Source organism: Scomber scombrus, chromosome 15, assembly GCF_963691925.1.
Source record: "Scomber scombrus chromosome 15, fScoSco1.1, whole genome shotgun sequence".
Classification (NCBI taxonomy): domain Eukaryota; kingdom Metazoa; phylum Chordata; class Actinopteri; order Scombriformes; family Scombridae; genus Scomber; species Scomber scombrus.
Genome location: NC_084984.1, coordinates 2,125,791 through 2,152,164, shown reverse-complemented (window position 1 = coordinate 2,152,164; position 26,374 = coordinate 2,125,791). Strand labels below are relative to the sequence as shown.

The window sequence follows — 26,374 nt, the reverse complement described above, 5'->3', positions numbered from 1 at the left end:
ACAAAGTTCATGCAAAACAACTCAAAGACAAAAATAACATAAACGTTTAATAAAACAGCAAATATCAGATCACTGAAGACTGATGCTTGACTGAAAACGTTTTTAGTTTGAAAATGTTAAAAATGTTCCCAGACGCAATCCATTTTAAATTCTGTGGTTAAAGACTTCCACATGTTGATGCCTCCAGAAGAAAAAAGCCGTCTGTCCAAGTGAGGATTTAAGAAAAGGCATCTTACAATTCCCAGTAGTCACACCTCGTATTACTGAGAGGAGCCAGCAGGCATTCAGAGATGAGTTTAAGCTTTGCAATTTAAATAAGATTATCAAAACTTAACATAATTGATTTGTTAGATATATAAATGTGTTTAACCCAGTTACAAATGAAACATGCATTAAAAGGTTATGAATCTTATCTTTAACCTTTGCTCCGAAGCTTGAGTTTTAAAGCTCAAAGTTTGGTGGTAAAAAAAAAAAAGAAGTACATAAGAAAACATGATAAACAACATTGTGCGTCCACAGGAATGTGTATAAGGACTACCGTCAGCTGGAGTTGGCCTGTGAGAGTCAGGAAGACATCGATGCATGGAAGGCCTCCTTCCTCAGAGCTGGAGTCTATCCTGAACGTGTCGCGGTAAGATTTATTTCTTTACATGCAAAACACAACTCAACACATTATTAACTTTCACTTTGTCCAAACTGTATAAAAAGTTGTTCTCCATCAGTTGTTGTTTGATGTTTATTTGGAGTCTGTTTTAATGTTGTCATGTCTCTCATGTGATATCTGTCCTCTTTCAATGTTTCTTCGTCATTGTTTCGACCTTTTAGGACAAGGAAGGAAAGGTATGTTATTCTGGTCTGCATCGTGCCATTTAATCATTGTATCTTTTATTTAAAGCTCCACACACTGCTATTACTACTACTACTAATAATAATAATGATGATAATAATTGTTATGATAGTATAAAAGCTAAGCATATAAAGCAAATGAAAATAAATAGAAATAAAATAAGAAAGCATGATTTTCTGTAGTATAAATATTGTGGAGATAGTGTGTGTGCTATTCTGAGTTTCCATTTATTTTAGTGTGATATGGTTTGTTTATATAAACCAATGAAAAAAAGTCAATTTGACTCTACAATTCTCCTCCACTCAGTTTAGTCTTTTCTGTTTCTCATGTTTCTCTTTAACTAAAGTTAAACAAAGTTAAATAGTCTTCTGTCCACCTTTCCTCTCACATCTCCACAGAGTGAAGGTGGTGATGAAAATGGATCTGACAACTTCATGCACAGCATGGACCCTCAGCTGGAGCGGCAGGTGGAGACCATTCGTAACCTGGTGGATTCGTACATGGCCATCGTCAACAAGACTGTCCGTGATTTGATGCCCAAGACCATCATGCACCTCATGATTAACAATGTAAGTAAATGGACTGTACTTATATAGCACCTTTCTAGTCTTTACAACCACTCGAAGCGCTTTACACTACATCTCATTCACACACATTCATACACTGATGGCAGGCAGCTACCACACAGGGTGCCAACCTGCACATCAGGAGGAAGCTAACAATTCACACACATTCATACACCGTTGGCACAGCAACGGGAGCAATTAGGGGTTAAGTGTCTTGCCCATGAACACATCGACACGTGGACTGGAGGAGCCGGGAATCGAACCGCCAATCTTCCAATTGGAGGACGACCGCTCTACCTCCTGAGCCACAACCGCCCCCTAAGTCATCATTGTGCATGAAAATTACCATTTCTGTTCCAAACATAGATCTGAAGGATATTCAGGATATTCATCTTCAAATATTCACAAACCATTTCTGTCTCTCTGTTTGTGTCCAGACTAAGGATTTCATTAACGCTGAGCTGCTAGCCCAGCTGTACTCGTGTGCTGACCAGAACACGCTGATGGAGGAGTCTCAGGAGCAGGCCCAGCACCGTGACGAGATGCTGAGGATGTACCATGCCCTGCGAGAGGCCCTTGGCATCATTGGTGACATCAGTACAACCACCATAACTACCGCCATGCCGCCGCCTGTTGACGACTCCTGGCTGCAGGTGCAACGGGGCGGATCTGGTGGAAGGTAAGGGATGAGGGGACAGAGAAAGACCTTCAGAGGAGGTTTTAGCTAATTATTTATTTTATATTAACTATCAAGTAAACACAAGTATCACATATTACCAATATCATAGTGGATGTCCTATTTTCCATTCATCTCTACACAACAGCTGCTTTGGTCAACTGGGAACACTGCAGGTTATAAGTGACACTGTATTTGGATAAAATTTGTTATATATTAAAATTGAGTTGCCTGGTCATCACCTCCCCAAAATGTAGCCCATGGGTCTAAATGTCACAGGCATATTTGCCCTAAAATGTTAAATATTGAGCCAAGGCAGATGTGTACAAATGTACAAACCAGGCGGGGAGCTCTGGTCCTCTGAAATGACGCCAACGTGGAAGTAACTTAAAACTGCATTCTATCAAAAGGCCACCAGGGGGCGACCGTTTTGGTGTCAAAAGGACTTCCGTCTCTATACAAGTCAATGGAGAATTCACCAACTTCTCACTTGATTTCTAACCTCAGTGAACGTTTTCAAAATGTGTGATTATATTAATAGATTGATTGATTAAAATGTGCTAAATTACCATAGAAGAGATGAAGGGCTTATTAGGTGATAGACATAAAGGTGTGGACGATAGTGTAAGAGGAAGAAAAGGACAGCATGGAGCACATGATGTTTGAGATATCAGTAATGTTTGCATTTCCTGTTTTCTCTGTTTCTTCTCCTTTAGGTCTCCAGCCACCAGTCCAACTCCAAACCGCAGGGCTCCACCGGGGCCCCCTGCCCGACCGGGTTCTCGTGGGCCCCCGCCTGGGCCCCCTCCTGCTGGAGGTCCCCCTGTCCCATCTCGCCCAGGGGCTTCTCCGGACCCTTTCAGCGGACCCCCGCCCACCGTGCCCTCTCGGCCTAACCGCGCGCCCCCGAGTGTGCCTAGGTGAGTGACACCACGAGCATCCTTCCAAACAAACAACCCTTCGTTGGACTTTGACATCCAAACCATAGCTTATAATATCATGACAAGTGTGGATCCTCTCTGTTACTAAGGGGGATGTGAAGACACCTGGATGAGGGAATAAAGGAGGTAAATGAAAGTGGAGAGCTCTGATGTGATATAGGATAGAACAATAGACCAATAGAAATATATAGATCCCTAAATAGATGGATAGATGGTGATATAACGACCATGATCAATGGACTATGTTCCTCTTTGTCATTTGGGTAAACAGCTTTCATGTAGACTTGTCGGTACCTTTCTGCTGTGAAGCATCACAAGGGCAGCAGCTAACAAATCACTGTTCATGGCTCACACCCACCTCACAACCACTGTCCTCCTCTGTAAGATTCTTGTGTCAGAGGTTGAGAATGAGCTGCTTCCTCTCAGCTGTTTTGACTAACTGTATCCGCCCTCGCACCTGTAAACTCTGCCTCGTGTTTGCATGTGTTTTGTCAGCTAGCGAACCTTTTTTAACCCGGATTCATTGTCAGAGTAGCGGCTTGCCTCTTTTTACTGTCAGGTTACTGAGCACAGCTCTCACTGGCAATCCAGCAACAAAATTAGACGTAGGAGTATCAGTAGCCGTCTGATGTGTTGTGTGTCTCCATTGAAATCTTCCTATTCTGGTCTGTGTCCAAAGTGAGAGCTGAGCACACGTGCCGTTGGTCATTTCCTGCGCTGTAACTGTTTGCACTCCTTTTCTCTCCTCCTCTTCATCCCTCTCTCCCTCGCCACACTTCTGTCTCGCACATGACTACGTTTCCTTTTACAGAATCACTATCACTGACCAATGAGGACTAACGCTTCTGGTACGTTGGGTACTGTCCGCCATCATCATCATCACCACCTTTCCTTCTTTCTCTTTCTCTCAGAAGGCATCCTTTCACTGCATGCTATCATCTTTTTTTCCCCTCTTCTCAGAGCGCTGCATGGGCAAACACACTCCCAGCTCAGAGGGTGTGTGTGTTTGCATCATTGTGTGAGCTGACCTTTTGCTATTGATGCTAATTTGTTTATTGAAGGGGTTTCAGTATGTTAGAATGGGTCTGTGAAGGAGAAACTTGGTTACAAAGGCTTCAAATTTTAAGAGTATTGATGGTTTTGTGTCAGTGTTGTATGTGATGTGTGTTTACACCCAGACATCCCACCCATCCCTGTGTGTCTGATGTTGTCCCTCAAAGTAATGATATCTGTCAATATCACTGTTCAGTATGGAGGTTAGAGTGTGCAGGTAGTAATATACCATTGCTGGTGATTTAACAGCAGTTATAAGCTTGTTCCACCTTTGTTTGGGGTAAATATCTTTATTGGTCTTTAACTTTAGACAAACACTTAACACAGAAGGACACATGCAAGGGTCAATTATCATTCTGGACAAGATCATTCAAGGCTTGTCCCCCTTTAAAATGAAGCAATGTCAACTTATGAGTTACACACACTTCAAACAGAGCTCCCCTTTCAGTTTTTAGAGGCCTGATAAACTATCTAGTATTTCACAAGAAGAAACATCTAAAAACAAAAAAAGTTTTCGTAAGGAAGAAATACAGTCTGCTTTCCTTTTTTTGCAGAGAATTAAAGGAAACGATCAATACGAGTCTTTGATATTTGGCAAGAAAGCAAATAGGAGCATTTCCCAAAATGTTAAATTATTTCACTTTTTCTTCACAATGTCCCTCTATGCTCATCTGTTATTCATCATGTGACCCTCAAATTGGGAACCATCATTTTGGAGTTTTTTTTTAATCTTTGCTCATTGACTGTTAATCTTCTAAAATCTTTAATAATAACCTGTTTCTACCATTATTTACCACAGCAACGTCCTGTATGATCATTTATAGAAACGACAGCGATAGAGCTTCATAAATAAAGAGTATGACTGCACGCTTCTATACATAGAGAACAGGAGTATTATTGGCTGCGACTGCAAACATGCATTACTTGCATCGTGGCCGTGTTAACTAAGCCTGATATCTCTGTGATGTCGGTTGTATTCTCGGGTTCCCTCTCATGATGTAAGTGGTCGTCTGTGTGAGTGAGGGGACAGTATTACTGTGCATGAATTTACACATCTGGGCCCTGAAATAACAATAGGCCCATGAAAGTATGAACTCTAACCTTGAGTGTCAATGAAGATAAAAAACACTAATCCAGCTTGTTATCGTCCTCTCTGTGTGTGTGTGTGTGTGTGTGTGTGTGTGTGTGTGTGTGTGTGTGTGTGTGTGTGTGTGTGTGTGTCTCTGGCAGTCGGAGACCCCCACCTTCTCCAACCCACTAGACCTCTGAGCTCCTCCCTCCCTCCTCCGTCCTCTACCCGTCCGTCTCGCCTCTGGATGTGAGACCATGGACAACAGCGCCACCTTCCTGTCGTTTTTTCTGCTGCACCCGACCTGAGCTGGCTCCCTCCTCCTCCTCCTCCTCCTCCTCCTCCTCCTCCTCCTCCTCCTCCTTCTCCCCCCCTTACAACAAGCCACGTCTCTCTTCCTCTCTCCCCCCCCCCCCACCCCCCCCCTCTGTTTCACACAGAGATGCAGAATACTTGAAACACACATGCATGACTGACTCACAAACATACAGCACCCTCATAATATAAATAAACTATGTAGAGAATATAAAATAATCGATAAACAAATTGGTGAGTGTATGAGCACACATGCATGCTCACTCAACGTGCTTACATGAATACACAACTTATACATTTGTGTATAAGTATGCTGGTAAACCTAAGGGGGGGGATAGCATGACACTTTGCCTGAGTATGACATCACATTAAACTATTTCAGCATTTCTAAAAGGTAGTCTGGCAGCTGATTGATGTATTTTATCTTTAATTTAATCTTAAGTTCTTTGTTTTTTCTTTTCTTTCTGGTTTATTTACTTGATATATATAAAGGAATATTCCACTGAAAATGTTTGTTTTGTATCACAGACTCACCCTGTAAAAAATATTCATATGACTTCAATAAGAAAATATCAACAACTAATAATTAAGTTCATTTATTTTGGTACATGATTTTATGACCTACGTAGTTACTGGATACCAGAGTCTTGAATTATTCTGCATGACTTTGGTTAATCAGATTATATCTATGTTGCTCTGAAGGGAAGTCTTTTAGCTTTTTGTTCTTATTGGCATTTGAGGCCTATACGGTGAAAATAACAGATACAAAACCTGGGTGAAATATTCCTTTAAGGGAGTCGATGCATTACCGAGCCAAGCTGGACTGGACTGGATATTGCATCTTTGAAACTCTGTGTTTATTTGACCATTGTATTCAGATGTTGACGTGTAATGACCCCGAAATGACATGCGAGGACACACTTTAATCACATTCAGTCAGGTGTGAGTCTAGCATGCTTTTATACCTGAAACCTACAAACACAAGTTTATCTTAGAAGCTACTGGCTGCTTGGTTGTTCTGAGCTGTAGATTAAATATCATTATATTTGGTGTCTCCTCACTTTTAGAGTTTCGGGGTCTCTCACTCTGTCACGTCTTTTTCATCCTTCCTCGTACGTAAGGTCTTGTTTTATTTTCAAGAGCCAACCAACCAAAGGCGGGCCCTCTCGTCCTGAGAGCCCCCTGCCGACCATTCGAGCCCCCCCTCTCCTCCTCCTCTCCTATTTAACTGCGACCTCTTTTAAACCTCACCCCACACCAGCACTATGAAACAGACTGCCCCATCCGTCTGTCACTCATTCAGCGTACTTTTAAGGGAGGAGGGCGTGAGCAGAGTAACTGGAGGGAAAAGGATCGCCTGCAGACTCCTCACCCTCATATATCTGGACAAAGAGAGGCTGCTGCTCTTCATCCTGCCTTTCCCTCCTCCTCCTCCCCCCCCCCCTCCTCAGCGCTTATCTGAGAGGCTTTTTCTTGATTTCTTTACCTCCACAAAGTCTCACTATCATTATTGTAGTCTAACTAAGACATTCATGGTGTGGACTGACTGCTATCTCTCATCACAACCACTTTGCAAAAAACACACTGTTGTCTGTGCTTCCACAGAACCTATGCAACCAAGAAAACGGTTTCCCAATCTTATTATTATTTTTTTTTTTTTAAAGTAAAAGAGCCGCCGCCTCCCATGGCAACTTTTCCTCCTCTCCTTATCACTGAAACATCATCATTTATAAAACTGCGTAACCTCATCAAGGCGGGAACTAAATAGAAAGTGCAATATATAGGAAACCCTGAAGCTGTCCAGTCACACTATAATAGTCAAGAGTACATTTTTAAAATGAGAGGAAGGGAATCTGTTGCCTGGGTTGCTCCCTCATGGCTCCTTATTATCAAAGGGAATGAGGTCCCTAATGAGAAAGGTTTTGAGTTTCTAAGTCATCAACATTTCTGATACACTGACAGAAAAACTTGCATTTAACCCATTTGATAATCTGTCATTTCTTATCTGTTTTTCCCCCCTCTTTTTTTTTCTTTCTTCCCTCTCTCAGTGGTCACGGGGGTGAGTGAGAACATGAAAACAGCCACAGTCTATGCATAACTCTATAAACCCTCACATTGCAGTTTGAGAGCTTGTGAGTTCATCCCTCCTCTTCTGTCAGCGTGGCGTGTTGTATCTTGACCCCTGACCCCATAAATCAACCCACCAGCCACAAAAAACATCATATCTGTACCTCAATTGATGTCATTCTAGCCATTAAATAAACCCCCCCCCCCTTGTGCATCTTAGTACTCCACGACTGCAAAGCAAACACAACAAAGCATATTCAACTTATTATTAAACAGTAAATAGTTTATTATGAACATATCTTAATGTGTTATTGTGTATATGTGTGGTGCATCTTATGGGACTTGTACTTCCACTGTCTAGAGAATCTTAGTCTGCTATGTATGAGATTTCTGAATATTTAAATTATTATGGATAAATGAGTGTGTGTGTAAAAGGAAATAATATTTTAAAATATATGATGCAGTGATGTATATGGACATTGGCACGTTGTTTGATACTGTAGCTCCTAGCAGGGAGAGGGGGTTTTTCTTTTGTTTTTTCATGTCTGTCTCTGTGTGTGTAGAAGAGCAGAGAGAGCAGAGAGGGACAGTGTGAATGTGTGAACTCCTGCAGAAACCTCCTCCTGCATCTTTACCCTGCAGGACTGCTCTGCTTTGTCAACACATTAAAAAAAAACTGCAGCGTGCTGAAAGGAGTTTCCTCTTTGTCTTCTTTTTCTCTTTATGTTGGTAAAACATTAACTAACAACACAGCTACACTTCATCTGATCATGTTGATGCATTTCAATACAGCTTTTTGCAAGGATCAGTAATTAGAGTTTTCACTCGGGTGTTCTCATTGGACCAGAAAGTGTTTAATTTACCTTAAAATTGCTTCATTAAAAACTTTTAAAAGTGTGTCTACGCCTTCTCCCTCTTTCAAATCCAGATGTTTTTATTTCAAAACTGGACTCAAGATGTCTCCTACTTTTTTTTTTTTTTTTTTTAACCTTTATTTATCCAGGGGAAATTCACTCTCTTTTGCAGGAATGCCCTGTTCACATCCACATAGTCACACACATTCACACCTGGAAGCTGCCCAGTACTACCACAGTCTGATCTGGCGGCCACTGAGCAGCTCCACTGGAGCAGGTGGGTTAAGGGCATCTCAGTGGTGGTAATGAGGGAGGGGCAAGTGCTGCTTCTTCACTTTCCCCAACCAGATTAATCCTGCCGGTCCAGGGAATTGAACCAGCGACCCTCCGGTCACAAGCTCGCTTCTCTAACCTTTAGGCCACTATTCTGCACAGTGAAGTTCAAACATCATATTCAAGTAACAATAAGCAGAATAAGTGTTTGAATGAATAGAGGTGTGTACTAAATAATGCAAGTGTTCCTGCAGAACTGCCTCTGCTGACTGCATAGTGATAATAATGCATTCTCAATGAAGAGTACTTCCTTTTCTTTGGACTCATGGTCACTGGAGAGTACAGTAAGTCATGTGATCTATGCAACAGGTGATCATTGTTGTTTAAATTGTCGTATTGTGTTTAATGAGATAATTGTCAGTGGAGCTCTGGCATTTAGAATATGTGCAAAGGTGAAACAATAAGTCCATTGATTGGTTAATAGGCAGAAAATGAACTGGTAATAATTATGATAAATGATCATTTAAGTAATGTTAGAAGCATGTACAGCTTCTCACATTCATATATTTACTGGTTTTCTTCTATGAATGAATATAAAAGGCTTTAGGAAATTCTTATGGGTATAATTTAGATTTCTTATATTTATAAAATAATCAGCAGATGAATCAGCAATAAAATGTTTTTTAGTCTCAGGCCTAAATAAGTCTGAGTGTGTAAGTATCCAAAAAAGTTAAATATGTAAGTATGTGACAAATCTTTTCCTTTCAGGCATTTCTGAAGCATTAATACAGGGTTAAAAACCAAGAGGAGAAATACAAGAAACAATATGAGAGGGTTCAAAATGTAGGATTATCTCTTCAAGTTTGGTATTCATTTGTGATCAGGATTGGGCAATGCTACTAACATATACAAGGATCAATGACGTATAAGGATTTACAACAACTCAATGTTAGAATAATAAAAACAAGCATATCTAATGCAGTAGTTCAAACATTCAGAATGTTGTGTACCTGAAAATTCATATTATAAATGTGAAAGTGATTTTAGTGGGTTTTTCAAGATTAATTGGCACTGGCCTTAAAAGAAGTCATGTGGTGCGACCATGATTCATCTTGAAATATCTTATATAAATAGAATATCATCATTTACAAACATTTTAAAAAATGCAAATACTTTGTTTCCAAACACTTTATATTACTGAAAACTTGTAAAAAAAGATGTGAAGCGTGTTAAGTAAATTAATTTATTTCAAGATGAATCATGGTCGCACCACATGACTTTTTTTAAGGCCAGTGCCAATTAATCTAGAAAAACCCACTAAAATCACTTTCACATTTATAATATGAATTTTCAGGTACACAACATTCTGAATGTTTGAACTACTGCATTAGATATGCTTGTTTTTATTATTCTAAAATTGAGTTGTTGTAAATCCTTATACGTCATTGACCCATGTATATATATATATATATATATATATATATATGTATATATATATATATATATATATATGATAGTAGCATTGTCAGTTCTTACAAATATCTTGCCACTGTTTTTGACAACCAGCTTAAATGGGAGGCAGATACTGAAGTGTTGGTCAAACGTGGACATCAGAGGATTCATCTCTTCTGTCAGTCCAGTGATTCTCTGTCATTTATTAAAAAGCCTTTTAACTTCCTCTTCTATCTGTTGGTTCAATAATCTGTCACTCAAGGACAGAAACAGTCTCAACAGTATCGTGAGAAGCTGCTCCAAAGATCATCGGACTTAAGCAGAGAGACGTCGGTTCCTTATGGGAACTACAGGTCATCAGGAAGTCACACAACATTTTGAATTCTTCCGGGGAAATCTTAAGAAATGAATTTTCATTATTGCCTTCAGGGCGTCGCTATGCCAACCTGCTTTTAAGGGTAACCGCCTTTCCAAGTGTTTATCCCCTCTGCTGTCCGACTGCTGAACTAATCTTCATGAGGTCCAGTTGTATCTGTTTGTTACTGCAGTGTGCAGCTGGATACTGTGCTGCTTTTTTAACTTTTTGACTTTAGGACCTGCTGACTTTGCACATTGATTCTTGCACTTTTGCACACAGCTGCCAACTCTTCCTCTACTTCTGTGTTTTCTATCTTGTTATTTATGTGTGTGAGTATGTTGTGGTGCGAGCTGTCAAATGAATTACCCTCCAAGGGATTAATAAAGTTGTCTTGAATCTTGAATCTATAATTAATAAATACTTTTACTGAAAAGATTTTGACAATATGAAAAGTACAGTTAGTTTCAGAGTCCTAGGCCCGACATTTTTGAATATCAAACTTATAAAGGAATACAGGCACAATGTGTTTAACTTGCTCAATCAGTTTTATTCAGTAGAAGGGGAGAAAATATTACTCGAGAGAAAAAAAAATAAATCAGAAAGCTCCTGTCAGAAGCAGCCCTCGAACAATCCTTCATTTCCATCCACCAGTCTCGTCTATTTTACATTAAAACTGATTAGTTGAGATACTAACTTATTCCAAATAAATAGAATATTTTCTTCTTTTTTTTTTTTTTAAGTCAATCTTTGTATTAAATCAGAGCCGGTAAGTCACCGCCAACGCCCGGCTCCGTGCTAACAGACACACGCTGCCAGCTAACACAGCAGAGCAGCTTTATCCCCACACCACCAGGCTTAATGAATATACAATATGTTACACAGTTACAGTATGTACACCACCTGTTTTACAGTAAAGACAATAAATGCTTTCTCATTGCTATGTTTCAATCACGCATATTTAACAGTGAATTAGAAAGTGTGGGAAATCATTTAATCACATTTTTTTTGTTATCTTACAAGCCCCAAAACGACACAAAAGGTTTTTTTTTAATACATATTCACCTCTTGGTCTGACCACTCCCAGAAAACAAAACAAAACAAGGAAGGAAAGGAACATTTGTGGCATGTTTTAAAGAAACCAAAAAAAAAGTGACAGAATGCTAAGAAGCAAGGAATTTAAAAAAAATCAAGAATGATGGGAGTCATTTTATTACTGCTAAAGCTCTGCAGCTCTGGGTCGACACAGTGCAGTTTACTTTACCTGTAAACAACACCAAATACCTACGGCCTCCACATCCTTTACATCTTCATGGCATTATGCTTTTCTTATTACAGCCTTAAAATAGCAGAATGTGCACTAATGCTTTCTGTCGTGTTGCTTTTAATGATAAATATCAAGTGTACAGTTGAATAATTTAACTAAATGTGTCTTCTACCTCAAAATAAGGAGGAAACACAGGACATCAAAATTCAAACATCTGAATAAGAAAGTAAAATATCTCCAAATGTAGCCCATGGGATTATTTCTTGTATGCACTGTAGTGACAGCATCGTGTCTTTGCGTGTTTAACTCATGGAGAGACGCTCAGAAAACAGAGGCCTCTGATGATAAATGGTAAAAGTGAGAAGTGACAGTGTAGCTCCTGGTTAATGGTTATAGAGAGAAAAGAGCTCTAAACTCCACTCAAGCATCTCTCTCCTAAAGCAAGACACCTGTGATTCAGTCATTAACCTACATTTTTAATGCCCAAAGGAGATGTTCCCTGGTACTGTTCACCAATAAGAGGGACACAACACATTTGGGTAGTTTTATTCTCTAGTTTTGGAAAGAGAGGTGTTTTTTCATTTTTTTCAAATTTTGAATGGTCCCATGGAATAAAATGACTTATAGAACTGAGCCGTCTCATTCATTTCACCTTATTCTGATATTTACATAGCTCGTCCATCCTCACACACACACACACACACACACACACATCAAAACACTTTCAATTTTAATTCATTTGCTTCTTATGGGACCCTCAGCTTAACAGCGCGGCTTCATAGGATCCTCCTCGTTTTCTACCACAGAAGAAGAAGCTCCGTGGTAGAAACGACACTGTCCGAGCAGCCTGGGAGGACAGAGCTGAACCAGAAGCTTTGTACAGTTTTAGTGCAATCATACTTATTTAATCTGATAAAACTCTACAAAAAAAAAGGTACAACAGATGCTGTTTGGGTTACGCACACACACCACGTACACGCTCGCAGTCCAGTTAGAAAGGATGTGCAGTAATTCATCTTTGATATGTAGAGCTACGAGCACAGCATGACAGAAAAGAACAGGCTCTCCTTAATAGTGTCCATTCATTTAGAAACTTAAAGACCCCACGAAACCAAAGATGGAGCTCAGCTGAAGATGATGAGATCTTACCATCACCTTCTTAAAGTCACTACACTATAATGTCGAATATGTTAATGGTAAAGATAAATCAGGACCAGTTGAAGAAACAATGGTAAAGAAATCACCCAAAACACTTTAAAAGAATAAATGTATTTTATCTTACTTACACTTTAAAAAAAGATGCCCTTCTCCAAAATAATGCCGTCATAACTTAAACTGAAAGTAGTTTTTTTCTTCTTCCATGGGGTCTTTAAATAGCATCTAATCCCTCTAACCCTAACCCTATAACTCAGAAGCCATCTCTTCATACTGGTGGTGCCTTGTCTCAGTCTAACAGGAACACAAACGCTTCATATATATATATTAACATTTTGGACTTTACACGCACACACGTAGAACTTATTTTCAGTGTTGAGGAGAATAAAGGACACAAATAGAGAGAGAAGGTAGTTTTAAGGAACAGAACCATCTGCAACACCTGCTTCCGTCTTCCTGAACCTGTTCTTGCAACTAGCGAGCTGTTGACTGAACAGCGCCTGTGGTTAAAAAGCTTTAATGTTGCACTATAAGTTCCTGCACTGTCTCAACTTTAACTTTACATCTCACCCAACCTGCTTTTCCTCTCACTGAACCCATTTCACTAACATCACTTCTCCTCCACATCACACTAACATACAGGGAACTATTCGGATTAGTACATTCAAACGTGATGCTCCTTTTTTTTGGCATGTCAACAGTAAATGGTGTAAAACAAAGATTTGCACTAAAATAAAGTTGCACATAAACAAGCTGCTAATTATTTTTTTTAGACAGCTCCTTAAGTACTGTATGAGCGAGGGGACAGAATATATAATATATAGCCCCTTTATTGCACTTATGTGTAAGAGATGGAGAGGATGGGGGATTAAAAATAGCAGAAAGGGAAATAATCTGATTGTGTTCAGGTACACTGATTATCTCCTCTCCGGGAAGAGCATCAAAGACAAAACACAAAAACATAAAAATAAACGGAAACTACCCTTTCTATTTTCACCATGCACACATTAGTGCCAGCACACAGAACAATGGGGGGGGGGGGGCGTACATTTAGATGTAACTGAGTCAAAGACTTTCTCCTATCTGTGACCAGTTTTGTAAGGAGTCAAATATCTTGAGCAGTGTTTGTAAATATGATTCATAAGCAACACACATTGTAAACTGTGGTGTTTAATTTTCCCCATACTTCAAGACATGCCCAAGATCGATCTCACACACACACACACACACACACACACACACACACACACACACACACACACTGGCCTCTGTCACACCCACCCCTCACACCACCAGGATCTTTACTTCGTCCTGTTCGTCGGGTCGGTAGAAGAAGGGGATGCAGGGGTTCTCCCCGAGGAAGGGGGGTGATCTTAGCGCTCCCTGGGGGTTCTGGATCTCATGGAGCAGCTGCATGATCTGCTCGGCGGTACCGTCCTCCAGGGGCTTGGAGTCAGTCTGGCCCGACCCAGTTGAAAGCGTCTGGGATGAAAGTGCTTCCAGGTCTGTGGTGGGCTCTGACAGAGGGATGACCTCCATGGCTTCTGCAGCGGAGAGAGAGAGAGGCAGAGAGAGAGGAAGAGAGAGAGAGAGAGAGAGAGAGAGAGAGACAGAGAGAAAGGGTGAGAGAGAGAGAGGGGGGGGAAGAGAGAGGAAGGGAGAGAGAGAGATTAATATTCTTTACACGAAAACTGAATGGAATGATCTGACATTGGGATGGAGCTGTTTCCATGTGTTAAATAAATCAGCAAACAATCTAAATAGTCTCATGACTCCACAGAAGAGTGACTGTTACTGTTACTGTGGTTATTTCCTTTTATCTGCTTGTAAAAGTTGGGAAAAGTACCAAGTTTCCTGACATGTTTAATGGTTTTATCAGGCGGGGAGTTCAGGTCCTCTGAAATGATGCCAACTCGGAAGTAACTTAAAACTGCATTCTATCAAAAGGCCACCAGGGGGCGACCGTTTTGGTGTCAAAAGGACTTCCGTCTCTATACAAGTCAATGGAGAATTCACCAACTTCTCACTTGATTTCTAACCTCAGTAAACGTTTTCAAAATGTGTTTATGGTCTCAATCGCTAGTTTAAAGCCTTCTTCAATGCAGTATGATGTTCATTTGGGACATTTTGGCCTCCCTGATTTTATATGTGACGATAAAGCAGGGTATGCATTAGGGCGTGGCTACGTGGTGATTGACAGGTTGATTGGTTCACAGGTTCAGGAGGGCGCCTCATGCTCCTCCTGATGCCCATATAAGTAGAATCCATGTTTTTATTTTTCCCAGCATGCACCTGAAATTTTCAAGATGGCGCTGCTCAGATCCGATACTATTGGCTTCCGAGCAGCAGTCCACAAACCAATGGGTGACATCACGGCTGTTACGTCCATTATATATACAGTCCATGGGTTTTATACACAACAGTATATATGGATACAGTGAAGCTGTTATTGTCAATTTCCATATGTGCTGTGTCAAGCATGTCAATAAAACAGAATGGAAGCTCTTGAAGGATTTGATTCTAAATCTATTAAGTACATGTGGCTCAAGAGAAACCACACTTACTGCCATACCATTGTCTGGATATAAGTGTGTTACAGTTTTTTGATAGATGATGTGGTGAGTGCAGGGTAAGTGGACCTATTCCTGCTTGTTCTTACCTGCTCCACCGACAGCATTAAGCTCTGTGTGTGTGTGCGCGTGACACTCTGAGTGAGTGTGATCCTCCCCGACAGGAAGCAGGTCAGGGTTCACCGAGCCAGCGCCGGCCACAGCTCCGGTGTAGCGGCTGTACCAGTCGTTCCTCTCGGCCACCAATCTCATCACCAGATCCTGCAGCTCTGCCAGTTTTGCCTGATGGAGGAAAGAGACACAACAAGCCAGGACACAGACGGGAAAATGGTCAGTTGGGAGGAAAATGATGCTTTTGGAGCTTCTATTGGACATGATAACGGTTGGCAACATGAAAAGATGTGAGACATGTGAGAAAGATAATGCTTTTTTAGGATGTGTTAGTTATTGTGGAAGTGCTTTCTACAGACTGACTGATCTCTAAACCAGTTTAAAGACTCAAATACATCAATCTGAAAATTGAAGTTCAGTTTTTTAGTCCTAGACAGCATGAAAACAGCACACTGCACTATGGTTGAGAAGTTAATTCATTATGGAAATCAGTGAATTTCAAAATCTGACTGTCAGTTATAATCTGGGCCATCAAAAAGGACACCAGATCAGATTTACCATCATCATGACATCCATCATCCCTTTAGTCTCTACAGGCTTTAATGGCGCTTTTCCACTACCCAGTTCCAGCACGACTCGCCTCGCCTCATTACAAAATAGTACCTACTCAACGTGGGCGGGGTCGTCATAGCACGGCTCCCCGAAACTGCCGTGACTTCGTTTTATACGCGACACAAACACATAAACAATGGAGGACATGGAGGCAGTGGTGTACTTGCTGCTGTATGAGGCTTTCTGTCTCACACAAAGCAAGAAAATTGAGCCGTATGGTTGTAACTATGGTAACGCTGCTGCCGGTATTTAAAAATGCCGGGTTTGATTCTTGTGTGGGACGGCTCATGACGCTTCCAGCGACAACTCTTCTGACCAATCAGTGGCCGGCAGTGTGTCGACATCACATTTTAGTATCGGCTCGGCTCGCTTGGTACCTCACCAGAGCAGGTACTAAAAAAGTACCAGGTACCAGGTACTTTCTCTAGTGGAAACGCAAAAAGAACCGAGGCGAGTCGTGCTGGAACGGTGTAGTGGAAAAGCGCCAAAAGAGTTGGTAAAAAAGAAAACTGAGCAGAAACATGCAGCCATAGAAACATCTTATGCAACTACACTGATGTTATTTTTTAATAAGACAGTTTCTCTGCAGCACCTTCATCTCCTCCTTGTCCTGGGCCAACATGCTGATGTACTGCTCCTTCTCTTGGTGTTTCTGCTTCATGATGGCCCGCTGACTCTGGTACAGGGCGATGTACTCTCCTGGAAACACATACACACAACTTCATGGAGGCTGATGACATGTTTTTTTATCTTTCTGACAAAGTATTGAGATAAAAACCTAGAAAACTAATTTAGAAACCGATTAATATTCACTAGAAATTGTCCCCATGTCACACCTATTGTGTCGGTCTCTCCGGACAGCTGGATACAACGGTGCTCCAGCTCCTCCACCCGCTCCTTCAGGTCAGCTTTCTCCTGCATGAGGGAGGTGAAACGCTGCTGAAGCTTCTCCATGGCAGCCTGTAGGGCCTGATGAACTTCAACTGGGACTCCTCCTTCTGAAAAAGAGAAGGAAGAATTGGTTTACATAATGTACCCCGACATGCATCATCTACATAATACAAGAACAGAATCATCATCATCATCATCATCATCATCATCATCATCACGGGTTCAAAAGTATTCATAAGGCAAGGCAGTTTTATTTATTTAGAGCATTAAATATAAGGTTGCAGCATAAAATAATGATTTGCTTTAAAATCATTAAAAGGACATAGAGTGCAAATGAAAGATTAAAATGTAAAGTGCTTTGAAATAAAGAGTTCAATCATAAGCACAGGAGAAGAGAAGTGTTTTTAACCTTCATGTCGTCCTACTGGGTCAAACTGACCCCGTCTGTTTTGACTGTTCCTTCTTTCCTTCCTTCCATCCTTCAGTCTGTCCTTCCTCCATCCTTCTCTCTTTCCTCCCTTTCTTCCTTCCTTCTGTCCTTCCCTCCTTCCTTCCTCTTTTCCTTTCTCCCTCCCTCCATCCCTCCTTCCTTCTTTCCTCCATCCTTCCTTTCCTTCCTCCCTTCCTTCTTTCCTTTCTTCCTTCCTCCCTTCCATCCTTCCTTCTTTCCTCCATCCTTCCTTTCCTTCCCTCCTTCCTTCTTTCCTTTCTTCCTTCCATCCATCCTTCTTTCCTTGACTTGAGGACAACAGGAGGGTTAACCTGATTTCAGTTCTGCTGGTAGTTTGTTCCAGTTGTGTAAAAGCTGCTTCACCATGTTTAGTCTGAACTCTGGGCTCCACTATCTGACCTGAGTCAGTAGATCTCAGAGCTCTACTGGGTTTATATTCTACTAACATGTCATTCATGTATTCTGGACCTAAACCATTCAGTGATTTGTAGACCAGTAGCAGAACTTTAACATCTATTCTATAGCTGACTGGGAGCCAGTGTAAAGACTTTAGAACTGGAGTAATGTGCTCTGATCTCTTTGAGCTGCAGCGTTCTGAATGAGCTGCAGCTGTTTAATGCTTTTTTGTGGGAGTCCAGTCAGAATACCGTTACAGTAGTCGAGTCTACTGGAGATGAAAGCATGAATGAGCTTCTCCTGGTCTATTTGAGACATTAAAACCCTTCAACAAAACCAAAAGTGTAATTTTTCCTCACCTGAATGCTCATGACTGTGTTCACAATGACTATGTTGGCCCTGAGTGTGATCGTGATCGTGATCGTGATCGTGATCGTGATCGTGTTCGTGATCGTGATCGTGATGATGGTGGGCGTGAGCAGGTTGGTGGCTGTGGTGATCGGGCTCAAGGCGGAGTGCCACAGCAGCCTGGTGCCGGGCTGCCATGTGGAGCCTGTGCTCCTCCTCCAGTTGTCTCCTGGCCTCGTCCCTCTCAGCCTCCAAATGAGCCAAAGCTCCACGGATAAACTCCTCCTGTAGGGGGGCAGGAAACGGTGGTGAGGAGTGGATGAACAGCAAACCTTTGGCTCACATGTAGTTACTCACAAATTATACTCAAATATATGAGGAAGAATATTCATTGTGCTCCTCACCATCTCCTTCTGGCTCTCAAAGTCTTCTGGGATAACTATGGAGGAGGACTTGTTTGGGCTCTCTTGCAGGGACTGGCTTTCCACTCCATCTCCTGGGCAACACAATGACAGATTAAAATGATTAATTATCTTCATAACAAACTTTTACACATATCATTCTTAACTGAGTGGTCCCAATGTGTAACACTAAGGTAGCACAAGGGTTCAAATTACAGCTGACATTATTTCCTCGCCTGCAGCTGGTGCACAACAGCATGTGTACATCTGTACCTCTAAACTGCTGCTCTTGCTTTTATTGCCTATAGGTGGCACCAGTTACTCTGATCTGCAGGTCTGAGGCTGCTGGTGATGCAGCACTACAATTAGAGCTGTAAGGTGCTTTGCATCAATGACACTGCGTCCTTGTTTTCTATGTCTTTGTTTCATTTCTTTGAAAGGAAACAATGTGAAAAAGGAAAGCCACTATGCTGCTGAAAGCCTGTGAAGGGAGCTTGAGTTCTTATTCTTTGACAATGAATTTCAAAAGGAGGTCACAGAAAGAAATACAATATGAAGCAGCTTTTGACAATGACAGTAAATTCAACACTGGGGCAACAATTAGGAACATACTAGTGTAAGATAAATGTTACCTTGGTCTCTGAGTGGCGTGGCAAGAGCTGAGCTGCTGATCAACTCCTTCACCTCAGCCTTCAGCAGCTCGTTGTCTCTGACTAACTGCTCCAGATGGTCCTGTAGGGGGAGACAGGGAGAGTCAAAACAAGTTGAAATCTAGAGATCAAGGAACACCGATGATAGGGGGGATTACACTGCACATTTTAAAGATTAAGCTGCTTCTGCTCACTTTTGCATAATATTAGTTTGTAATGACTTCAAACCCTTTCAATCAGACTTTATGCATTATATTAATCTGTGAGTGGAAATAGCACAAGACTCATTCCACTTTTTATGTATCACAAATGGTTATATGACATTATTCCTGAGATACATACCTGTGCTTGTTTGAGCTGACTGTGACTGATATCCAGCTGCACACGGCCCTGGCTTTCATCATGCTGCAGCCGGTCCATGATCTGGGTCTGCTGCAAATACTGATGGTGGAGCTGTTCCCTCTCTGATGCAAGAGCCTGGTAGCCAGCACAGTACTGCTGCAGGTGGGCCACTACCTGATCCCTCTGCTCCATCACACCTTGAGTCTCTGTGCTTTTCAGTTCCAGCTGGAGGCAAGAGAACAAAGAAGGGAATCAATACCAAGTGGCCGCAGAAAACAACTCTATACATCTTTCTAAATGCTATTATTATTTACAGCTCTATCATCTTCTATTATGCTTTTGGCAGAAAGCACGTATGGAAAAGAGAGTGAGTGATGTGTGAGAGACCATACCTGCTCCTTGACATTGTGCATCTCTTCTTGCAGTTCACCCATCCTGCGAGCCAGCTCCTTCTTCACATGTTGCTCTGACTGAATGGCAGTGGTCAGCTCCATGTTCTCATTAGTCTGTGCAAATGAAGGAGCAACAGGAAGTTTGATTTAAAGGCGGCAGTCTCCCACCCTCTGAGGTAATACTAAATAAATTAATGCTTTCATCATTTGTGAGCAATCAAGTTTTAGTCACACAGGCACAATCACCAAATAAAGGGCCTGATTTACTAAGATCCCACATAAAGGGTGCTAAATTGCGTGCACGGTGCAATAGATCGTGTGTCTCGTTATCGTGCGTTTTGCAGGTGATCTACTAGAATAACTGATAAATGAAAACAGGTGCAACAGGTGCAGACAGCAGTATTTAAATGAGGGTTTTGTGTCTTAATGGAGAGTTTGGACGAGCAGAAAGCTGCAAGCGCAAAATGAAATGTGATCAGGTTCTAGTGGAAGAGGTTAACTAATATATTGAGTTATAACAAAAACTAATATTACCAGAGAAACCCACATATGGGACAGTATTAGTGACAAAGTCAATGCTGTTAGTAAAACCACAAATATTAACACAGGTGGAAAAACTCTGTCCTGTGTGTATTCTGTCATTGTGCCTCCGTCTCCTCGTCTCCATAGTAACAGCCGGTTAATACCTGCCCTTCAAAGCTATTATTTATAGACGCAGTTAGCGTCAGAAATATTACTTTCAGGTTTGGTAAATCACAATGTTTGTGCTAAATAACATATTTGCATTTTCTCCTCCCTGTATTTTGCACACTGGGGTTAAAACGCCTCATATTACATTCATTACGGTAAACTGCTAATATTACATTCATTAAGGTAAACTACTAAATGAACAGCGCGTACTATCTTGCACAGTTGAAAGACGGAAACCTCAGTGCGCTGCGTTAGTAGATCAGCTTTCACATTTTTTGCAGGTGATGTCAAGTTTGCACACGTTTCTACACATGCAGACCTTTAGTAAATCAGGCCCAAAGAGTTGAAAACAACATGAAGGTAAATTCAAAATTAATTTAGGGAAAGACAGCAGGTAGGGTGCATGCTAAGAAACAATAAATAACAGTACTTGTAAAATGTGTCATTAAAAAAAGACAGATGGACATGGAGATTTTCAGCCTCACCAGTTTGACAAAACCGTTCTGTAGCTCAGCCAGCTGGTCCTTCAGTGTTCGGTTCTGGGTGAGAGCACGGCTAATAGTGGCCTTGTCTGACTGAACATCCTCCAGCATGCGCCGGCGGTCCTCTTCTTCCTGGGTTTTAATCTCCACTTGCTGCTCCAGCTCCCCCAGACGTGCCTCTCGCTCTGCACACAGGCGACTCAGCTGCTCGTTATCTCGCAGCTAGAGGAAATATTACAGAGGTTGGTTATAGAAATTTCAATTTGTGTCTTTTATAATCCTTTAAAAATCAAATAATTATTGATAATAATGAATATGTAAAACAGGACTGTTCAAGAGTGTGTCAGTGTTACACATACCTGTGCTTGGTACTGTGCAGTAAGAGCATCTTTCTCCTGTTGTAGAGTGCTGAGTGCTTCCTGCAGAGCCACCTCACTCTCTGATGGCCCTGAGGACTGAGCCTCTGCATCACCCTGAGTCTCTCTCTCTTGGGACAATAATGCTGGAAGAGAAGAAGACGGATGATGGTTATCTAGTTTGACAATCTTGCTACAGAGAAAGACACAGGAGTAAGGTAGCTGTGTCATTTGCATGTGCCTAGTATTTTGAAAGGTGCAGGTCATAGAGCATGCTGCAGCTTTTGAGTTGTAGTAGAAGTCCTATGTGAATATTTATTCATTTATAGCCTTTAATTGATACATTTTCAGCACTAATTACTACACTATTTGCACTATTAAAGGCTCAAATTGATCAGTATCTTTTCCTTCGGTTTGATTTGAGAAGCACTTTAACTTTCCCATTTCGTTAACTGTGTTCTTCACATCAAGGAAGGCAAAGAAGTGAGGAAGAGGAAGAAGCACTAGGAGGAAGATAGCGTGAACCTCTTACCTGCAGCATGTTTTAGCTCTGTGATGCTAGCCTCCAGTTCTTGGACTCGGTTGATGTTTCTGTCTCTCTCCTCTGCAACTAATGACACCTACCAAACAGACATTGACCCACATCAATAAGTAATTAGTTTGAAGCTTTTGAAAGGTGTTGTCTCTCTGTTAATGTTACTATATAGTTTACCTGTGTTAGCAGCTGTTCTGTTTTGTCCTTCCATAAACGGCCCTCCTCCTGGATCTGCTCTGCATAGCAGTCCCTCTCCGTCTTTAGCTGAGAAATTGACTCCATCAGCTGCAACATCACATAAAGAGAACAATAGTATTAACATGTTAGCTTCATTGAAAGAATTTCATTCAGAAAGCTGAGTGAACCAACTCAAAACTCTTTAAATCAATACCCAAACAGTGCAGATAATAAGTGTAAGTCAAAGGTCCTTGTGTATACAGACCTGGTGATTGTGTGCCTCCATCTGCTGCTTCTCTTCCATCAGTAACTGGACCTGCTGGTTGGCACTGGTGGGGTCTGACTGACTGGAGTACTGGACCAACACAGAGAGACACAACCATTAGAGAAATATAGAAATGTAGAAATCAGGCTGTAGGCAAACACACATATAGGGTTCTGGATTGAAACTCATCCCAAATATTATCTTTTGCACATACATTTACTAGTAAGAGAAAGATGGGATTGAATGTGTATGAACTCACCTGTTGCAACATGAGGTCGGCTATCTCGAGCCTCTTGCGAAGATCTTCCAGCTCCAGCCTCATTGCTCCATTCTCGTGTGCACTTAGTTTCAAATGCTCAGACATCTCTGAGCTCTGCTGCTTCGACTCCTCACTCACATTACTGCAAATACACAAGATACACAAGTATGTAGAGACTGTTCAGCATGTTTAATCTACCTGTTATTGAAATACATGCTAAAATAATGTGACTTACTTTTGTCTAAACACCTCTAGCCTCAGGTTGTCTCTCTCCTTTTCAAGCTCTTTATTGTGCTGGTAACAAAAAGGGACACATTTAATTAAAGAATCTAATAAAAAAGAACAAATAAAATGAAGTAAGATTATCAGTGAATTCTGTGTATGAGGAGATGATGACTGCAGTGCTCGTTACCTTTTCAAACTGTTTCTGCTGTGTTGAAACAGAGGAGAGAGTCCTCTCCAGCTCTGACACTCTCTGCTTTGTTGCCTGCAGACGGTTATTCAGTTCATCTGCCTCGGCTAGAGACACACAGAGACACACACACACACACACAAACTGTTAACTAACTGCTTGTAGGGGTGAGGACTTGCCAAGATGAAAGTTGTTCATTCATTCATTTCATGCACAACAAATGATGAAACACCCACCGGTTTTCTGCCGTGCAGCATGTTGTGTGTATTGTAGTGCTGTTTGTAGCTCTGATTTCTCTGATACCAGGATACCTATAGTCTGGATGTGAACCTTGAGAGAGAGCAGACACACAGTGAGCAGAACTCTTTACAGAACAATTACACTCATTGTTTGAGCCTTGCTAGGCGTGCTCTACAGTTATAACAATTGCTTGTTAGGGGGAGGCTGAGGAATGGGCAGAATGTGTTCTTGGATCAAAACCCACCAGGAGTTCTGATATTAAACATTCATGTGTTACAATGAAGCCATTTACCTGTTTTCCTGTCATGAATATGCTTCAGAAATGCTAAAATGCTTAGGTTTTATGTGTTTGGAATGAGAGGATTTACCTGTAATTGCTCCCGCATGGCTCCTTGCTCTTTTGAGTATCTCTGTTCAAATTCTTTTCGCTCCTGTGGGAATTAAAATAAGTTCAATGAATGACAAGGAAGAAAATGAAAATTCAGCAAACTGGGAAAAAAATAGAAATGAACATGAAGTCCAGCTGAATGTTGTTTACCTTTTGTAGTTGATCTGTGAGCTCCTGAGTTTGCTGTGCCTGCCAGACCAACAGGATATAGATTTAAATCAGGGAAAGGTCAACATTTCTTTTATCACTCCAGCAGTGTTACATAATTCTACCCTAACCTGATACAAACATAACCACACTTCTGTAAAAAAAAACAACAACTGTATAAGCATGCCAGACAGGAAAGGGACAGGAACAGCGCATAGAAGTGAAATAATGAACCTGTTACTATGCTATGTTAAGCTTTTGTTTGTAAGCTTTGAGATTATTGCAGCACAGTACGGTTTACTCAATCAGCTTATAATTACAACTAAGCATCTACCATCAGATTATGACAGCTCCTTATGCTGTGTTTTTACTCATTGTAGTCATCCTAGGTGAAAGATAAATAAATAAAACTATGAAAACCATGCATGACTTCTTCAAGTACTCAAGATGACATGCATACAGTACGTGCAAGGATGTAGTAACTGTGGGATGGCTGGACGAGGGGGGGGGGGGACTCCAATCACACAAACATGCACACACACATATACACACACAGCTTCTTACCAGCTGGTCTAGCTTGGTATTGAGCTGAGAGTTTGTTAAGTTGCTGGATTCCAGGGCAGCAGCCAGCTCCTGGTTCCGACTCTATCACGTGCAAACATGCATCCGGGAAAAGGAAGAAAAAAAAGAAGAGAGGGATAAAGTGAAGTGAAGTGAAAAGACAAACAAAGGACACATGGGAGGAGGAGGAGGAAATAATCAATGTGAATTATTAACATGGAGGCAAACAATAGTATTTTAACAAGTAGTGCACAAATGTAAAGCAAATAATTAAAAGGTGTGATGATTATAAAACTGATTAATGAAGCCATTTGAAAGGTAGATGGGTCTTTATAAAGACCTATTTAAGTATATAAGACTTGTACCACATGACCTAATTTTCTCCAGACGGTCACATGAAGTCATTGCCCAAGGTTTGGTCATTAAAGGACACAACAGAGACTTTTAAATGGCTATGTGTTTGTGCACCTCTCCTACAGGCCAGACCACCTAACACACTGTTATATACAGGATGATACTATATTTATATATTTATAAACTGACATTATTCTTTTGGATTTTCGTGATATTTCATTTCTATCTTTTTCTGGCATTCATGCGTCCATTCATTCAAATACTGTGTCACTCATCCATCAGTCCAGCCAGACGTTTATTTAATACAATCTGAGACGTAATTAGTAATTATGCTACATTTTAAAAACACCTCCATAGTTAGCATGCACTGTCGTATCACATTATGATAAGTTTAGGCTTAAGGCTCACTTGGGGGAGTAAATGTGGTTAATTAAATTACACTAAGCTAAAAGGTCACCCTGACACAAAGAGTCACAGTGAGTTTTGGGTAGATTACTCTGCCAGTACTGAAAACATGAGGCTTACTATTTCAGACAGTACAGTATCTTATGACAAATACGACAGTACTGCCAAGGGAAATCCTTTCTGGGCACTGCCTGAAAAAGTGAGCTCAACTTTATATGTCAGCGTTATGTGATAAAATGCTTCCATACTGAGAAGAAGTCCTGGTTCTACAATGAATCTTGTGTCTGACACTGTACTGTAAATCACATGGCATGGACAGACTCGACTGACTTCTAACTTTGGTTTTAGATTTCATAAACAAGTCTTCAGTTGCCAGAAACCTCACCTCCAGTTCTCCCTCACTGACAGGAGGAGCAGTGTCCCCGTTCACATACGCTGTAGATGACTGAAATGACACAGACACAGATAGACAGTTTGTTTGGTTAGCAGTAGAAACACCTGTGCAATATCTCAACATATTGTCATTAGAGTCTCACAAACCAGTCTGCTATTATATTTATATATGACCTGCTATCAGAGCAGTGAGATACTGGTCTTCACCATAGACTGTATATAAAATGGACGTAACATCCGTGACGTCACCCATTGGTTTGTGGACTGCTGCTTGGAAGCGAATAGTTTCGTATCTGAGCAGCACCATATTGAACATCTTGCATGCTGGGAAAAATAAAAACACATTCTACTTATATGGGCATCAGAAGGAGCATGAGGCGCCCTCCTGAACCTGTGAACCAATCAACCTGTCAATCACCACGTAGCCACGCCCTAATGCATACCCTGCTTTATCGTCACATATAAAATCAGGGAGGCCAAAATGTCCCAAATGAACATCATACTGCATTGAAGAAGGCTTTAAACTAGCGATTGAGACCATAAACACATTTTGAAAACGTTTACTGAGGTTAGAAATCAAGTGAGAAGTTGGTGAATTCTCCATTGACTTGTATAGAGACGGAAGTCCTTTTGACACCAAAACGGTCGCCCCCTGG

The 26,374-nt window shown here is 41.1% G+C and overlaps 2 protein-coding genes across 6 annotated transcripts in view; one reads left to right on the top strand and one right to left on the bottom strand.

Annotated features, from left to right (window-relative positions):
* dnm1a (dynamin 1a) overlaps positions 1-5,344 on the top strand; it is a 59,769-nt gene extending 54,425 nt beyond the window's left edge. The window contains exons 18-23 of one of the 3 annotated variants that reach the window (XM_062434027.1): positions 520-631; positions 826-840; positions 1,246-1,416; positions 1,851-2,092; positions 2,806-3,009; positions 5,314-5,344. In XM_062434027.1, the coding sequence (XP_062290011.1) occupies positions 520-631; positions 826-840; positions 1,246-1,416; positions 1,851-2,092; positions 2,806-3,009; positions 5,314-5,344 (775 nt within the window). Of the gene's footprint in view, positions 1-519; positions 632-825; positions 841-1,245; positions 1,417-1,850; positions 2,093-2,805; positions 3,014-3,841; positions 3,864-5,313 lie in introns of those variants that run through there. The other 2 variants (XM_062434028.1, XM_062434029.1) reach the window with 2 other exon arrangements.
* Positions 1-26,374, bottom strand: part of golga2 (golgin A2) — a 178,650-nt gene that overhangs the window by 146,346 nt on the left and 5,930 nt on the right. For 2 of the 3 annotated variants that reach the window (XM_062434307.1, XM_062434310.1), the window contains 22 exons: positions 25,711-25,770; positions 24,570-24,650; positions 24,009-24,047; positions 23,839-23,901; positions 23,467-23,560; positions 23,231-23,337; positions 23,054-23,112; positions 22,819-22,960; positions 22,560-22,649; positions 22,295-22,402; positions 22,115-22,202; positions 21,586-21,728; positions 21,230-21,448; positions 20,055-20,168; positions 19,663-19,887; positions 19,303-19,402; positions 18,674-18,765; positions 18,281-18,554; positions 17,020-17,181; positions 16,776-16,882; positions 15,550-15,742; positions 10,998-14,434 (listed from right to left, as the gene is read on the bottom strand). In XM_062434307.1, the coding sequence (XP_062290291.1) occupies positions 14,175-14,434; positions 15,550-15,742; positions 16,776-16,882; positions 17,020-17,181; positions 18,281-18,554; positions 18,674-18,765; positions 19,303-19,402; positions 19,663-19,887; positions 20,055-20,168; positions 21,230-21,448; positions 21,586-21,728; positions 22,115-22,202; positions 22,295-22,402; positions 22,560-22,649; positions 22,819-22,960; positions 23,054-23,112; positions 23,231-23,337; positions 23,467-23,560; positions 23,839-23,901; positions 24,009-24,047; positions 24,570-24,650; positions 25,711-25,770 (2,820 nt within the window). In that variant the 3' untranslated portion in view covers positions 10,998-14,174. Of the gene's footprint in view, positions 1-10,997; positions 14,435-15,549; positions 15,743-16,775; positions 16,883-17,019; positions 17,182-18,280; positions 18,555-18,673; positions 18,766-19,302; positions 19,403-19,662; positions 19,888-20,054; positions 20,169-21,229; positions 21,449-21,585; positions 21,729-22,114; positions 22,203-22,294; positions 22,403-22,559; positions 22,650-22,818; positions 22,961-23,053; positions 23,113-23,230; positions 23,338-23,466; positions 23,561-23,838; positions 23,902-24,008; positions 24,048-24,569; positions 24,651-25,710; positions 25,771-26,374 lie in introns of those variants that run through there. The other variant, XM_062434308.1, reaches the window with a different exon arrangement.